At 36.2% G+C, this 19,334-nt stretch overlaps 1 protein-coding gene across 1 annotated transcript in view; it reads left to right on the forward strand.

Moving 5' to 3' along the window:
* The first annotated feature begins 11,822 nt into the window (after window positions 1-11,822).
* LOC139445764 (peroxisomal acyl-coenzyme A oxidase 1-like) overlaps window positions 11,823-19,334 on the forward strand; it is a 30,754-nt gene continuing 23,242 nt past the window's right edge. Inside the window, exons 1-2 of the mRNA XM_071226976.1 lie at window positions 11,823-11,970; window positions 14,267-14,423. Of these exons, the coding sequence (XP_071083077.1) occupies window positions 11,823-11,970; window positions 14,267-14,423 (305 nt within the window). The remainder of the gene's footprint in view (window positions 11,971-14,266; window positions 14,424-19,334) is intronic.

The raw sequence follows: 19,334 nt of genomic DNA on the forward strand, positions 1-19,334 counted from the left end.
CCATGTCCAGAATGTCCAAATTGGTTATTGTTTCATCTTGCATCTGCTTCACAACAGCATTGTCTGCATGTGGGGAATATTATTTTAATAAATATACCATATTTTTGTACAAATATGTAACTATGCTAAGCACAGGTATAATGCTGACAGTTACCCAATATGTTTGCTAACAGAATGTTACCTTAGGCGTTTGATATGCATAATACTTTGTAAAGTGTTCAGGTAATATATTGGTATTGTACTGTGAATTACTGGTCTTGTGTTGAATGCATGGGAGAAATATTTTTTTTGGCTCAGTTGGTCCATAGTTGGTTGATGCCTGGATGTAAAGAGAATTAAACGGTTCTGACTACACAGCTCTAAAACTTAGTGTCTTTCAGTCAGTGACTTTTCACATGTATATTTATCGGCCAACTAAGTTAAAATGGAGTATGTTATGTACATTGTCTTTGACAAGGTCAACACAATTTTGGTGGTCCAAGCACTGAGTGAGGTGCAGTAACCTAAACGTGTCAGGATAGAGTTCAATTTTAACCTGTTTAAAAGATTAACTATTAAGGATTTCCTTCCATGGTTACCTTTTAACATCCGATGATGATGTAGTAGATGTGGAAACAATTGTAAAAAAAAAATTTTTAATAGAGATATGTTTTTCCACTTGCGGTTTAGTGCTAATTTTAGGTATATGTCATGTTAGTTTGTTTCGTAGCGTTTTCTGTGTTTAAGTTATAATGTCTCCACAGATATGGAACGAATCCGTCTTTCGTAGTCTGAGTCAGAATGCTGGTTGATTATCACCAATCAATGCTATCTAAATACAAGGTAAAACTGAATAATTGCTGGCTGATTATTTCACTTGTCTTCCACTTTTGAGATATATTATGCAATATTTGCCCATAATGTGTTTCCAATTTTGGCAATGTCTTTGAACATTCATCAGCAAATGTTTACACTGTTTACAAAGTGTGTTTCAACACTTTGGATACAAATCATAACATGACTTTCATATGGAGCTTGTAATGAGACTTGGTTTCTTCATTTGATCTATAGAAAGTTTGGAATGTTTTCTCAATGTCCTTTAATGATTATTTATCAAATTCTGATTGAAGACTTTCCCTCATGTAAGCAACAAATACAAGCCTATTGTATCACTGGTCATAGGTATTTCTCATGTGGATGTATTATTTATTTCTTGATGTTCATGTTTTGACAAATGTACCTTTTTCTCAAATTTGAGCAAATAATAATACCTGATTTATGGTGTATTTTCAAAGCTATTACCTTTGCAGTAACACCCGATGTCTATATAGGTCTAATTTAGGTTCTGTTTCATTGAAGCTTATTTGAGAGTTTGTATAGTGTTGTTCGCCTCTGAAGAGCATGGAAATGAAACCAATAACTGTCATTATTTGCTGTTTCTTCTTTGATAGGCATTTAGAAGTTGGAGTACTAAGTAACGATAAGAATTTATGGATGAACAACTTCTTTATTACAATTAAGAGCAACGTTTCGGTGTAGGTTCTAACACCGTTATCAAGCAAGTCGCTCTTAATTGTAATAAAGAAGTTGTTCATCCATAAATTCTTATCCTTACTTAATTATTTGCTGTTATTTGACAAAAAACCACATTTGACATGTTTGTTTCTTGTGGAATGAAAGTTGTGTATACCTGTTTGCAGTATTACAGGATAATGTATGGAGCACAGATAATGTATGGAGCACAGATAATGTATGGAGCACAGATAATGTATGAGACAAAATGAGGGACAAGGCAATACTTGAGTTCTAGTGATGACAGTCCTTACCACTTTCTTTGCCAAGTTGGCTGAAACTCACTTCAAGTTCTCTCAAACAGTTTGGTAAATGAATTATTGAAAATATCTGTCACTACATGCATTTAACAGATTAACAGAAATCATTTCTTGTACATATGCAATGGGATGAAATGTGTGACAAGATTTGTTTATTGGTTTTCCTTTTATGAAGCATGATTGTTTACTGGATTTCTTTCAGAACACTCTGCATAATCAGTCAGTTAGTCATGAAAACATATTTAATCCTTACTTTTTTTAAAATGCAAATTGTGTGAGTGACAGAGAAGGACATGCTTACCTTAAACACAAACACCTGGTGTCATCACTGATTTTCAGTGATCCATCCATATGAATTTCACCGCTATTTTGCCTTTTACTCCCTATGAAATCTGTTTCACCAGATAATTGAGACTTTATTCTCCAGCGTTGAGGTTGTATTAACAAAGGGGGATAATCTTTCCTGTGAATTATTTCCCTTTTCTTCAAAACTGCTGATGCAAGTTAAACCCTTTGTTTTTATGGCTGATTTGATTAAGCTATTTCCAAATGCAACATGAAATTCATAGATGTTTTTCTTTTCTTGTTTTTAATTCAACCAATCAAGACAATATGCATCTAGAATTTGAAAAAAAATATTGTTTTTAGTTGAATTGTAAATAGTTCCAAATTGTGTGTTATGTGTTTAGAATTGCATGTCTGAGTGTGTCCCGATGGGAAGTTGTGATGTTTTATTGATATTTGTTGCTGTTTTGTGTTTAAGATTAAAGAGAAATTTTACAAATAATATCAGTACAGGTGATGAAATACATCCTGAATATGTAAATTATACATGTAAATTATATTATGTATTACTTTCAGCATGATAGATGATGTTTGTAGCTATTTATTCAAGCTGATATTGCATGATGACCCTTGAAACAATCTATAACCATGTATGTTAACAGCAATATAATTCATGTCTAATTTGTAATGTGTAATTTATGAAAATGTTTTTATGAACATATTTATGATTAGAACAGGATTCTGTTTCAGTTTCAAGAGATCTTTGATGGAATCATATTTCTGTCACCATATGCATTTATAAAGTTTGTTAAATATGAGACCAAAATGCCTAGAAATAGCTTTGGAAGAACCATGGGGTACATGATTATACTTGATTCATGTCCCTCTTGTGTACCATCAAAACACCAAACATATTATCTTGTGGTTATGAATCTTCATGTGTATTGTTAATATGATGTTCAAATGCACAAATAACTTTTATGACAGTTTTAAATAGTTGTAGCAATCCCCCTCCTGTATAAAAAGAGACGTCACTATGTTTTATTGTTTGAATGAGTGGCCAATAAGTGTATACAAGTGATACTTCGCAAACTTGGAATAAAATCTATACCTAATGTTTTGCCTATACTATTTTGTTACTTTAGGTTTCAACGTTTTACTTTCATAATGAAAGTTTCATTATGGAAGGGACATGACTAGCCTACTGTTCCAAGAAGGGCTTGCGCTTTAAAACCGGCATATAGACCTTAAACCCCCTGTCACCACCACCACCAATTATGTGCCTTGATTTGTCAGCACCCAACTGTGCTCATGTGTATCTACAAAGTTTTAAGGTTCCATGACCTGGATCCCTTAGGACTTTCCTCATCATTAAGTTCACAGGCTGTGATATAACTGACCTACTACCTTGATTGTCAGTTGTGTTTAACCCATCTCAGTCATTGACGCATATGTAAATATGTCTGTAACAAATTAACACACCTTACTTGTTAGGTTTAGGGAAGAAAAACAGACTTCATTCATCATTTAACTCAGCTTAAAGGATTCGGTGTAGACAGGGATCAACCCCATGGGTATTCTAGGTCAGAGTAGGTAGGCCTAAAGCACACCCTGCTGGTCGCAAGAGCCAAACACAATGAGGATCCAGTTGTAATAATGTGTGATGTGTCACTTTTGTCATTGTACCCTGATAGGGCTGATATATAGTTGCCTGCGGTCAACCACTGCTCTACTTTTGTTTGTTGTTTATCACTGCAATATTCCAGCTGTATGACGGCAATCTATGAATAATCTAATCTGGACAAGAGAAACCAGTGATTGACAACATGAGCTCCGATCCACGCAATTGTGATACGATGACATGCATCCACCTCTAACTACAACAAGAGTTGTCTTCCCTGGGCACACTAGAAACCTATGATTGTGGGTTCAATTCACGATTATGTTTTTTCTAGGTTTGTCAGCATCATACCTGTGTTCAGATGTTTCACCAAAGTGGTAGAGACAGACCATTCCCCCACTGATACAGCTGAAATACTGTTCAAAGCAGCGTCACTCACTCAACCAACCACCCACTCACTCACTCGCTCACTCACTAGAAAACTGGTTATTGGCTACAGCAGTAAAACAACATTCACTCAGAAGGGACGCCACTGAGCTAATTTTAAGTGGAAGCAAAACCAAATTTACGATTCGCACCCAAGCCCACTGGCGGTCTTTGTGTCTGTATACACGTTGTGATCTAGGTATGTGCAGGGCTGAAGTCTTTTGCTCTCGGGCTTTCTACAGCCATCAAAACAAAGCCGTGAAATAATGGCTGATCCTCCTCGGGGATTTTTGCAACCACGTGTGTAAACGTAGATAAAAATGCAGTTTATGCAATACTTCGCAGGTTGGCCGTCGTCGATTGCTTAAAGGCTGAATTAATTGCAAGTAGGTGACTGACGGACTGTCCACACACACACACACACTCACACACATTAGAAAAAGGGACGCTTTCCATAATTTGTTTGTATGTGGGTATTTTATGACATGGGAAGGGTGGGGTGGGTTTGGTAAGTGGGGGTATCCATGCCGCCTACTGGCTCACAATCATCTCGTTCCTATATATCGCATCATAGAGGAAAAACGTGGCAGAGTGATCCTCATAGAGTAAGTGAGAAAACTCCTACGTTCGCGTTTCTCTCGCATGTCAGTAAAGACAGAGTTGCACCCCTTTGAAATGAGACCCGTGCATGTCTGCCGATTAAGATGGTGATGAACGGCAAGTGAGACCTGTGCATGTCTGCCGATTAAGATGCTGATAAACCAGCAAATGAGACCCTTGCATGCCTGTATAAACAATATCTGCATTTACTGATTCGGTGTGTGAGTGAGTGAGTGAGTGTGTGTTTGTGTTTGTATAGGCGCTTAATCGCTTAATTAAACCTTACTGGGACGGGCCTCCGGCGTGACGAGCGAGGACTTTAACCACTTGACTACCCCACCGCGCCCACACAACAATGACATACTGTGTGTCAAACATAGTTGCTTCATGCATGCCCCTAGGTCACCTTAATATCTAGCCCGATGATGAGGGAATGTCTCAAATACAAGTATATAATTTAATATTTGTTTTGATTCCGGACATGATTTAAAACTACCTCATTATATGAAAACTTAATATTATACTAGAATTGATGATAAAAACACCTCCGAGTTGAACATTAGAAGCGCAGTCGCAGATATGTCATCATAGTATTTATATCAATAACGATAGGTAGAATGACATCTCTCAATGCCCGCTTGTCAAAACTGTCTGGCTTTTCTTTCTTTGGGATGGTGTCCTTTGGTTCATCTGCAGTTTTTAACGCTTATCAAGGGAGATAATTCGAAATAAAGTCCTTCGAGATATGCTAAATGCATGCAATGTTCTCTTTGTGAAACAACGAATAGACAGCAAAGGTGTTTCTCTTTTTTATTCACGTTTAAGAAAACAATACGAATATCACGTTGTCCTCTGACAATATGTATCCACGTTACACAAGATTGCTCGCCTTCACTGTTGGTACAACCAGATGTGTAGGATGACCTTGGGTCATGCATGCAGCAACCATGTTTGACACACATTATGTCATTGTTGTGAGACGTTAAATCGTCTGTGCCGGTTTTATAGTGCAAGCCATGCAGGGTCACGTCGATGGTCACACAAATTACCCAATGGCAATGAAGAAAATATATATGTATTCGGACATGAAATATCAGAAAATTGGTTTTAATAGTTAGGCCAGTGATTATTATAAGGTTCGTTATTTCGGGTTAAAGGAGTTCGGTTAAACGATGTTTCACTGTCTTTACACTGGCTACTGTGCAAAGAAAAGAGGAAAGAGTTATACCGATATGTGGGATCAGGCTTCCAGACGACCTCAGCTGACACTACAACTGCCTTTCTACGGTAACTGGGGTATCATTGGGTGTGGACAGCACCCGCAACTCATTCCTACACTTCACCATGAATGCGGAAGGTTATACTTTCCCCACTACTCGGAACATTCTGACCAGCAAAATACACCCCTATATCTACTGATCACATTCTTCACAGGGAAGTCCAGCATAACATGGCTTTCTCAGAACGGAGCCCACACGACCACGGACAGTTGTAGTGTGTAACCCATGTCCAGGCACCTCGGTCGTCCTAGTATAACCTACAAGGGTAAAGGGACAATCGAAATCATCGGGACTACTGGAAATATATCGAGTTAAGGTAGTGCCGATTTTAGTCTTGAGTAATAACTCTGTGATTAAGGGGTTTTATTTCCTACGAGGGCAAACCTATCGGGGTTCATAAAAATCATAAGTGCCCTAGGGTCATATCATGTCACAAGACAAAAGTCTATTGTTTCCCTCATCCGGACGGCATAGTTGACGTCATTAGAATCTTATTGTGACGTGAAGGGAGAATAAAACGACGTCATAGCTGAAGATTGTTGACGTCATTCGACAAATTGTGGTTCCGCTGCTGTTGCGACTTGCTGTCCTTATTAAGTAAACACTAAAATTCGTCTCTGCTCTCGCTCGGCAAAGACCGGAATTTAGACATTCGTGTCATAAACCTAGTATGACATGAATACTCATATAATATCCTCAATGTATTAATACCCACAGACTAATAAATAACCGAGTTAATAAAAACCGTATGAGCCCTTGTGCAAATATCACTTCTCGCTTACGAGTGTATTGTTTCCGTCATCCGTACGGCATTGTTAACGTCATTCGAATCTTATTGTGACGTTAGGTCGGAAAGACGATAAATGGATTGATCAGAGCATATTTTATTGTCAAAAAAACAAACGGACTAATCATACCATTTGAACTGACCACATTAAGGTCTTATAACACATCAGTGTATGAGTACATTACGCACGACACAATTATGTAATAGAAGAACTAACGTCTTTTGGCATGGGACAAAAAGATCATCCATTACATTCATACAAGTGGACAAGGCATTATATCTTATATACCACTATCGCATAAATGAAGGTGTTAAATGGTGATTTCATCGGGTTTGTACTAATTACACCGGAATCGATAAACACAATACATATTTCATTATCTTCATTGCCAAAAACAATTGTAGAGAGATCATGATTTCCGTCACAAAATAAATATAATATATTTCTGTAAATTCATAATAGGTTGCCGTGAAAGGCGACTATGCTTGTGGTAAGAGGTGGCTAACGGGATCGGCTGGTGAGGCTCGTTGACACGGTTGATATATGTCACCGTATCCCTAATGTGTGGATCGATGCTTATGGTCATCACTGGTCCAGACTCGATTATTTACAGACCGCCGTCATACAGCTGGAATATTGCTGAGTGCAGCGTTAAACAACAAACAAATATCATAATAGGTATTTTGTTTGAAAGTATGAAAACTCTGTCTCGCATTATGAACTTCAAGAGCAGGAGAAAGTGTTTTCGAAATTATCTGAATATTTCTGCGTGAATTTGCAAGTCTCATTTATCACAACAATTCCTACCAGTGCAGAACCATCAATTAGATCAATCAGGTATAAGATATAGCTCAGGTCTGATGTTTTCGTTGGTTACCTGTAAGACGCTCTCAACGACCGACAGTGCTATGTCTATCACCTGCTTTTTAATGCTGACATCCTCACAAGCCCAGAAGTTATCCCGGATGCCTGGAATTCAAATTCTTTCACCTGCTTCCAAGTTGATTCAAAGCTATACGGTTGCATCGTCAACAGAGATGTGACAGCGTCTGTAAGGAGATTGGTTGATGCACTGAAGGACACCCTGCAGCTGATGTAGCGGGTTTACAGGTATAGAACTCATCTACAGCAGACTTCCGAAACAAACAGACAGACAGACAGACAACCAAACATACGACGGGTGGCCACAAAGTTCTACATGCGCCTACTCATACTATTCTTGCTTACACATGCATTTTAACCAAATATACAACCTGGCAGGATATTTCAGCAGGCATCAGAGTGACTAGGTATTCTCTGTTGATGAAAATGGACAATATTGGGTACCGCGCTGTTCCGAAATATCTTCAACTGAAAGAGCTAACTCCAACAGTCGTCCATGCGGGCTAAAGAAAATGTTTCATACACATTATATGATAGCTATCGACAAGTAATCGCCGAGGACCAATTATCGCCAACTCCCCGTTATAGCGCACACGTGATCGCATCTCGCTCTACTTTTGCTTGGCCTCATTAGAAGAGAGAAATGTTTATCCAAAAATGATGAACAAAACTGACTCTTGTAAAGAAATATTTAAAAACACACCATAAAATCTCCTTGCTCAAATATAGGCGGTGTCACGTGACTAATTCACGCGTAAACAAGATTCCAGCAACACGATAATGCACATTCAGTTCTGTCATAGCTTACTATATGTCTGTCATTTCTTCCCCAAGTTACCTAAAACCTATTTCAGCTAATTTCCCAAAAATGCATAACCCGGTATGTATCGCGTAATCCATAGTGCATTATCTAGAGGATAAGAATGTGCAAATCGAATTTGGGGAATATGGTGTACGTCAGTTGGCAGACGACACATTGATAAATGCATTTCTTATTAATTATAATGAATATTCAATAGAAAATGTAATTTGTATCACTAAAGCGGTTGCCGTGATATGTGGTACATGCTGTTTAGATGATGGCGATAACTGGTACAGTTTGTCGGCGGAAAATTTCTATTTCCACTGTTTTGATTCCCTGCCGTCGCGTTATAAATGAAATCTACCGAATTTTTTTCCACGGACAGAAATACGCGCATTTGCACATAGTTTCACACAAATCAAAGTTATTTACACAGTTAACCTTTTACACGGAATATTTCAGAAATAACATGAAAAAATGGCGATAACTGGTCGGTGACCAATATGGATGGTTGTCGACTACCACACGTCACATAGCAAATACAGTAGGTATCTCTCATGAGAGAGTTGAGAATACTATGAGTAATAAACTGGGCATGACAAAGGTTTCAGGTTTTATGATGTACACTGTACATATATGAATACTAAGATAGGGATGCCATACGCTATGATACATATTAACCATGCGTAGCCCTATTCCATTTTCAGAGTGATGCCATGCAGTTGACCTACCAATTGAGTTCACACTTGTGTACATGCAACCATGTCCTTCACGCATAATAATGTGTACTGTTTTGTAGACATTATTACATCACGATACGACACTCATTGTCCATTGTGAGACAAAGTATCGCGATAAACCAATATTTGGGTGATTCGTTTCAAGAAAACTCGAGCGTACTATTGAAAGTGGCATTAAACTCACACACCAAATATACTCCTAAATGTATTGTGTTGAGGAAATAGCGATTATTGTATATTTTATATTGGTTGTTTGTTTATATATTCTTGCACTTACCTTATCGTTATTTTCAGTGCACCCTCAACAGGACAAGAATCACGCTGAAAAACGTTTCACAAATCAATATTTCCAAAAAAGATCATTCATTGCAGCTCGTAACATTAATAATAGGTTTCTAAGTTCATGTTCATCTAGGCTATAAATGAAATCTCACCAGCCTGTTGGAATTTATCTGACACAGGGGTCCAGTTCTTGAATATGCGCCACGTCTGCTTCTATTCTTTGAGTGTGAATTAACGCGCATCAAAAACTCGTGCATCGGAAGTGTGTCCTGATTGGTTAAACTCGTAACTATGAAACCACGTGACAATTCTGGTGAACACCTGCGGTGACATATACAACGATTCAAATCTGAAATGACATTTGTTTGCATTAGTAGTCTAAAAAGACGAATCCAACATTTTAAAAAAACTGGGCACTAGGATGGTGGCGTTGTAATGTAGTAGATAGTACCTTCGCTTGTTGAGCGAAGATAAGGGTTCTATTCTCCATATAGTTACAATGTATGAAGCTAAATGTTTTGTGTTTTTGTAGAATAATAAAGTTCTTTTTTTCCATCAGTCAGAAGCATAATTGTTTTGCAAGAATATTCTGGGACAATTTACCTTTTTCCGATAACATCCCCATTGTCTCTAAATATAACATGTAAAAGTGCTATGCATAATAATGAATTAAAGTTGTATTACCTGTGTGTTTGGTTATATGTTTATTGTAAAACATCTTTTTCTGTTCTGAAGTGTTTGTTCTATATATGGAATTGTCCTCGACATGAAATTACATTTCACTCCACACAGATAACACAATTCTCAAAATATAATTCAAACATAAGATGCCCGATATATTTTATTTGCCTCTATTAGAATTAAGCGTGACATTGTATTGAAAACAAAAATGATTTCTTAAAGCAAAACAGCCACATGACTGCTAAGAAGTCTTGACACCCATTAGCTTCTGTGTTATGTCAGTCGAGAATAAATAGATTTCATATGATTCTAAATATAGAAACCAGAAATGTGTCGGGATCGGCATCGGGTGGTCAGGCTCGCTGATTTGGTTGATATATGTCACCGTATCAAAATTGCGTGGGTCGATGTTCATGATATCACTCACTGGATTGTCTGGTCAAGACTCGATTATTTACAGACCGCCGTCATGCATATAGCTGGCATACTGCTGAGTGCGGCGTTTAACAATAAACAACAACTTTCCATACAATTAACAAGACACTCGATGAATATGATTGAAATTACTAATACACTTCTGCTCACGCACACATTCTTTATAGGGACGATTATTAATGGCTATTTATGTCCAAATATATGACAGGCTAACATTCACATCACGTGTTTTCTCTGATGAACGAGCACTGGACTGAATGCAAACAATGTTTTGATACAATAATGGATATAGATATTTGACGAATTCAACCATTCTTTCCCATGTCAGTTGTCGAAATGTAACCAACATGACAGTCCAAATATTGTTATACTATCAGAGACCAAGTAATTGTTATTTTTATATGTTATACGGTATGATGTCAATCAGTGATATTATCTATGGATTCATTTTATCATCTCTTAGTACCGGGAAAGCGTCACGTCTAATCACCGAGCCGGAACTATGGCCGCAAAAGCTACACTTAAATTTACATATATTTTAGAATTTGGCTATCTCAGTCCATAACCGGCAACGGTGCGACAATAAAGGCCATTAAACTAAAGTAGATCATAAACAATAATAAATGTCGTACGTGAAGGAATCAAACAGGACAGATATATTTTTACATTGCAATCCCCCGAACATTACACACTTTTGTGATATATTTGTTTCTTGCATTCCAATAATGTCTCTATCTTTTTATAGATATTGACCCGTGATTGAAATATATATCTATAATTCCTACTTAACCATATAACTGTATCAACGGGGATATTCTGATAACATTAATTGAACTAATATTTACATCAGTAAACACCCCTGTCATCATATATATAAACACTTGTTAATTTCATTATTTTAATCAGGACTTGAGATAAGCCTATATAGAGTTGTGTTTCAAGTAGTAGTAAAATAAATCATTGATTTAACATTTTACAGCCTATTGGATACTTATAATATCTTATTTAGCTACTATACGCGTTCTAATAGATGTTGTGTGTTTCGTTTCATTAAAGAAACACCCACGCGTTTATCTTTGTTAGCGGCATTACGATACGATACACATGTGTATGAGAGATCTTCCCCTTTGGTTCATGAATTTTCGTAAAATCACGTGGCCAGTCATGTGACCTACCTACCGTAAACAAAATGGCGAGTGACACTGTGGTTGGAAATGTCAGCGTGGCGGTTAATCCCGATCTGCAGAAAGAGCGTGATACTGGGACATTCGATGTCCGGGAACTGAGTCAACTACTTCACGGAGGACCGGAAAAATTAATGCGGAAAAGGGAACTAGGTATGAAAGTGAATATATTCGCCAAAGATTAGACTGACAGACGTGCAGACGAAACGATCATTGATTTAAAAAGAAAGAAATACCATGGTCTCTGAAAGAAATGATTAACAAAGTGAAATGTGTCAGTGCATTAATCGAGGTGTGTTGTTTTTATCAGCTTTACTTATCAGTCTTGTATAACATAGTAAGTACTTCACATTATACTACCCCGACAGGATATTATCGGACAGTATACGGGATACGGTACAGGCCCCCAGACAATCTTTTTAGTGTGTATACTCAAATTTTGTCATCGACATTAGGTATTTAGGAGTCTTTCTTTGGGTATTGTATATATTTTACTCTCTTGGATCCTCTCTTGGGTATATTCAAACCAGCGAGTCCACATTTTATTTATTTTTTAATAATTATGGTTAAAATGCTGTTTCAGGTAACTTCTAATTTTCTTCTGTTCAGGTGCTGCACCAAATGTGTCATATGTCACAAAATCCCACAACAGCAATAAATGTGTTAGTTGCAGAGAGCGAGACATATCGCTTTCATGCATTATTTACACACTACCATTTATATATAGGTGATGCCTGCATTCAATCAGTAATAAAAAAGAGTAAAGATATTTCGTTAGGCAAGCTGAATAGGCTACATTTGGACTTTGTACTTAAGATTTACATCAAGCATAGCTAACGGTGTTAAAGGTATATAGCCACTCATAGTGTTACTTATTATTTTTTTAATGTTTAAGACTGGTTACTATATTTATTTATATACACTACTCAAACAGACTTACAAATGATTAAATTTAGAATATTACTAGGCTGATCATTAAAAATTTCACTGTAAATGAGAACCTCATCATGATCAGCCATGAATATTAATTCTTGTTATTACTAAATACTATATGAATAAAGAAAATCTTATTAAAGACAAAGGATATGAAACGATTAGATTTTCAAATTGAAAATGTGAACATGGTTAAATAAATCAGAAAAATTTAATACACTCTTAATTCTATCTGGTTGGGTAAAAAACATTACCAAACGTAAGGGTAACACAATCATGTTTCTATTCCTCACAGACAATTAAGCTTCATTCAGCCTTGCCTACAGCAAATGTTTGTTTCTCGTCATGTGAATCGTGATATAAGTGTTATGTATGTTTGTTCTTGTGTGTTTATGTTTGAATGTAACATGTAAATATATTTGTTTTTTAAAGATTACAAACCTTACTAATACTGTGACATACATGTATGAACTTTTGATACCACCCCAAAACACTATTTCTTAAACTATTTTAGTCCAGGTAATTACATTTAACCAAACCTAAGCAAAGAGACAATAAATCATATAAACAAATGCTATCAACTCTGTGAAATATTTTATTAAAATGATTCAAGTATAAAAGCAAGCCAAACGATGGTAAGCTAAATAATGAAAATAACAACATTCGGTATAGTTTTAAGAGTCAATTTTAGTTAGATTTGTGAATATATATATATTTTCTATTCTAATCCTTAAAAGAGAATTTGGCAAATAAAAATAAAACTTTATGTTATTTATTTTCTGATTGTAGCTTTTCATTTTGGTCATTGAACTGTAAACAGTTTCTGACTCATTGACCGACATGTTATCTGGTATGAGTCTACGTCCATGTATGACTTCAGGACGTCTGGGCCGATAGGTCTCATGTATGTTTATCAGCTGTTACACAAACATATTACTGTAGTGAATCTGTGTACCGGTACACAGGGGTGTGTATCTACCTTGACCAGTACATGTCGCCCAGTGATACACATTCTGAACCCGAGACATGTTAACGACACAACATCAGATTTCTGATTTATTTTCTGTCCCTTCAATGTCATGTTTGAAAAGTTGTCCAAGGATGTTGCATTCATTTAACTATTTCTCTTCACTCTTAAAAGTTATCAGATGTAAAACAAACTTGTTAAATAATTTAGGGGTTTCATGATTGGAAAGTTAAGTATCGATATGTTAACTAAAAGATATCATTATATGTTGATTAATAACTAAATTAGTTATTCTGTATGTGTATAGGTTACATTTTCCTATCTAGTCCTGCTATTTATCAACTTAATGCTGACTATGAACTTGTCTGATCTATCAAATGTTTAAATTGAATTTTCTACCTTCTTATAGTCCATCCCATCCATGGTAGCCTTAACACATGTAAACAATTCTGTGGCAGTGAATTATACTCAAAGATGTAAAAAATGGTACTTGTTGTTACTGTGCCTGGTTACGATTTTCTAAGCATGCAATTTGATTCCCTCTTTCAGAACATCTACTGTTCAGTGATCCAGTGTTTCAAGATGCAGAGAGGGCGTTCAAGTCAAAGGAAGAGATTTATGAACTGGCTGTTCAAAAATCAGTCAAACTGTTTGAATGGAAGCGGCGGTACCAGTGGACGGAGGAGGAGTTTGACACAGCTGTGGAGTAAGTGATTGTCGGAAACAGAATGCTTTTTTTTAAGAATGCCAAAATTGTGTTTGATGAAGCCAAATTAAGACAACAAAAATCCTTAATGAAAAAGGCATGCAAATAACCTTGATGGTGGAATGGAGCCAGTTGCCATTTAGATTCATCATATCAAATTAAATCAACTGATACACTTTCTATAAATAATATTGGACTATTTTTAGCTAAAGCTTTTACAATGGGGGCGGTCGGATAGCCTAGTTGTTAAAGCGTTCGCTCGTCACGCCAAAGACCAGGGTTCGATTCCCGACATGGGTACAATGTGTGAAGCCCATTTCTGGTGTCCCCCGCCGTGATATTGCTGGAATATTGCTAAAAGCAGCGTAAAACCATACTCACTCACTCACTCACTCACTACAATGACAAATGAGAAATACTAGTGTGCAGGATATTACCTTCTGAATTGTATTGAATTGCGGGCCAATGGCCTTTATTTAAGAAATATATGATGTGCGGTAGTTGTTTATTGTATGATAAACAATGACCAAGAGTCGTTTATTTCTAATATGAGATATCAATATAATGTGCAGCTTCTATATGGATGATGATAAAATGTACAAGCTTAAAAAATATTTACCCGTATTTGAATAATGATGACTCCCTGAATAGAATCCAACCTTGGCAATGTCGGACAAGTCCATTTATGAACAAGGGTTTGTTATTGGTATTTCCCAATTATTCTCACAATCCTCACGTTGATTATCTGTACTTTTTCTCAATACCGATTGTCAGATCTCTCCCATTTTTGGATGCTATTGTTCTGTCACTGCGTTTATCTGCGTTGCCCTGCTAAACCTATTGGTAACAACAAACTGGACACTTCCCTCTAAGAAATAATGCCATCCTATATACGATGTCTTCAAGTTGCAAGTGCACGTTCAAATCTCCAGAAAGGACGTCATGATAGAACGATGTCTTGTCATTAAATAAACCATGTTTCATTCTTCATTGTTCTTTGTGATTTTTCGCGTAGCTATCTTATATTACTGTATAATTTTGTCTGTCTGCATAAAATGGGGTATCCCCCTATAATTTTGACATCATTCTGTTTTAGTAAACAAGCACTTTCTCCATTGTGTCATCTGCCAAGTGGCAATATTAGTACCTTGTAGGTATAGAAAGTGATTCAATTTAAGAATTCAGAAATATAGGGATAGAATTGTTACTTGTTCAAGTGTACCACAGAGCACTCATTTATAGGGCTGCAACGATACAGGAAGGTCATGATATGATACACATCTCAATATTCTGGTCATGATACGATACATATCTCAATACGCAATGATAAAAAACAAGTCTTAAAGCATGTCAAGATTGAACCTTTCATGATTTTGGAACAGTCAAAATTATATTATAACAAGACTACAGAAGTGGAACTTTCCCTAACTTTCCTTCAAACAATTCAAAGTTATACACCAGAAAATAATTAATGTACTTCACCAGTGATACAACTTCAAAGAATTTTGATGCAATGGTCAAATAAATTGTATCTGAAATTATTGTTTTATCAGGAATAATATATTCCAATATCGTGTTACTTAAGTTGCAGCTTTTACTATATATATTCTTAAAATTATAAGAACCACAAGTGTAGGATTTTGGTAATGGTGATTGCTGATGCAGGATATTTTTACGTATAGAAAAATTTGACCAGTCAACATAGGGACTTCCCGCGCTGCATGTATTTCGATTGCGAAAAAACGTTATGTTGCCATATATTAGCCAAATTGCCACAAATTTTAACGAGTCAAAGTAGGGCATTGTTAATATACTAGTATGTATCCATTCTCTAGCAACTAAAGTTCGTTTCAATGCGTCAAAAGCGGTAATCTGACTGTGATTGCTGTATCTCTTCACACTAGATTTCACCTAACTTAATGAAATTTTGAATAAAATTAATAAAATATATTACAAACACAAGTCCAGATATACAATGAACACGTTTTAATAACAAGATAGTATAATAATGGTATTGAATTGCGTACTTCAGTTCGGATTTGCTGACTGGTATTTCCGGTGTTATGTGCTTGCGGTGATCAGCTGATAATGTTTTTTGAGATGGGGAAAAACATCTGTCAGTTTAAAACCTGAGCTTATTAAAAATGTAAGTATTTTTTTTTAACCATGTGTTACCGCACGCTGTAACCAAGTTAGCGGTTTATTGAAAGGCACAATGGCAAGGAAACACTGTACTTGAGATTTGTGTTCTGTATCGTGGCGTATCGATAAATGGGCCTATGTTTATCGTATATCGTATCGTGGGTCAAGTATCGCGATGCATCGGAATATCGGTGTATCGTTTCACCCTTACTCTTTTAGATAGAAAATTATACATAAAATGGGTGGAGGTTGGGGGGGGGTGTCAACAAAATATGTTATAGTTCAATCCTACTGGCAGATCCCCACCTATATTTAAGCGCAAGTCTCTAATACACATGTGCTACCCAAAAGTAAACAAACACCTGACTACTTCATTTGACCAATCAATTTTGAGTTGCTTGCATACAAATACCCATACAAAATTTAATAAATCCAATAATATTACAACACAGGAATTACCCAATGATGTATTCTTTTCAACTTAACCCTTTATCTGGCAATCTAGGAGTTGGTGAGTAAGCAAGAAAACATACAACTTTATGTATAACAACTTCTGGTTCATTGCATATTGCAACATTTTGATTTTTGGTTGTTGTCACTCCAGCTTGATAACGGTGTAAGAATCTACATAGAAACATCACTTTTTGCAAAAAGTAGTTATCCATAAGGTTGTACGTTTTCTTCCTTAGATCTTTATTTACTGATCGAATGCAGGCATAACACATATACAGTCAAGTCTCGTTAATCCGACACTCGTTAATCCGACAATCGGCTTTATCCGACACTAATGATGGGAACAGATTAAATCAGTGCTATTTAGACCCGTTAATCCGACAGTCTCATGCTCCAACTCCCACACTCCTTATTTGCAACGAATTACCGAAATCACTCAATAATCAGTCTCGTTAATCCAACACTGTGGTCATCTGCCCCCGAGTACACAACCTGTGTATTGATGCGAGACGAGTCGGCTGGTAGCTGCATATTACAACGGCTGCAGAGATAAACTTGCTTAATAATAAACAATTAATGGTTTAAATAAAGAAAACAGGATTAATCACATGCTTAGATTATCTCAATCTCATTAAAATCAGATACAAGTTGAACTAAAGTATGAACTAAACTGCAGTGAACAAACCATGAAAAAGATGCTAATATTCCCATATTGTTACTTAGACATGTATATGGCGCTGCTGTGAGTTTATGTGACCGGTTACACACCTTTGGCGGCACATGAACAGACTCAAATTAGAAGTCACCAGAAACAGGATTTCAAGCAGAGTTGATATTAAAACAATGTCTACTCATTGGTGTAAAATACCCAACAGACTGGCCCCATGTGAGGAATATATATTGAATACCCAAAGAACACTTTCAATACCCAGTGTGAATGATAACATGTGAGTAAATTCTCAATTGCTAACAACACATCTGGGACCCTGTTAACAGTTGGTCCTCAACTCCAGGTTAGGCCACACATTTTATATTTTTCATTTCACCCGGTCTGCCGACCCTACTGAAAAGCAGGCAGTGCCAGAAATAAATTAAACATAAAATATTTATTTGTATTATGTCTTTCGATGGTAATATGGACCCTCTTATTTAATATAAAATGATATATATATATATATAAATTCCATGTCTACACCACTATCAGTGATTCAAGGAGGCAGCTGCAGTTTTAAGTCCACAGCAGAATGACTTTCATATAAATATATAAATGATTGACATAGCTATTTACTTTTATTATTATTTCGACCGACATTGTGTGGAAAGGTTATGCCTTATGGAGACATAACCCAGCCAACACCCAGTGTTAAAGCATATACACTCTATCACAACCAAGAACTTATAAACACTGGCATATGTTTACAATGCTCCCTGCCTGCAAGCATGGCATTGTATAATTTAGAGTGATCTCCCCTTTGATTACCAAGTGAAGAACTAAATATTTTATGTGTGATTTAAGTAATATTGTGAATTGTATTGTTTTTTATAAATAATCATAATATACATATACTTTATACTAAAATATTTCAGTCAAATATTTTTTTAAATAATTCTATATATGGAAATGTTTATTGCATATATTGTGTTATTGGTCATGGTTTATGTTTTGATAATAAAATACCATACAATTATGAAAAGAAACTGTTGATATTTCCAACCTGTCCAAACTACAATTTTGTGTTGTATTTTTTAGAAATAATTATACTGTTAATTTTCACTGAATCATATACATATCTATTTGTTTATAAATTCGGAATGAAATGTGCAAATATGCTGTTTTGACATTACGCTGAAATGTCTGCCAGATAAGCTATTCAGAGGGAAATCACTCCCATTTAAACAAAGTCCTTACTTACGATTCAGTGATAGGCGGTGCTGATAACTGATCCTTGAGTTAGCTAGATGTACATGTTGTAGATAGTGATAGCACTCCACTCCACTCAAGAGTTGGGGATCACGTTGCGATGTACTTTACATCATGCAGAGGTTTCAATGCAAAACATGAAGGGTTTTTTATGGGATTCCTGCTTTTTATCACTGTGTGAGACCTGTTTGGTTTTACGACCATTTTGTGGTACCCCCACAGGGCTTGATTTAACTGCATAAAACTTGCACCAAGATTTAACTATCCAAAACTCTCATTGAAAATACAACCTAATATTTATGTCCACACACACCATGTTCATGTTTATAAAATTCAAATTTCTGTTGGACTAGGCCTTACTTATCCACGCAATAACCTGGTTTATCTGATGCAAC

Source organism: Haliotis cracherodii, unplaced genomic scaffold, assembly GCF_022045235.1.
Source record: "Haliotis cracherodii isolate W230 unplaced genomic scaffold, xgHalCrac1.p SCAF_6, whole genome shotgun sequence".
Taxonomy (NCBI): domain Eukaryota; kingdom Metazoa; phylum Mollusca; class Gastropoda; order Lepetellida; family Haliotidae; genus Haliotis; species Haliotis cracherodii.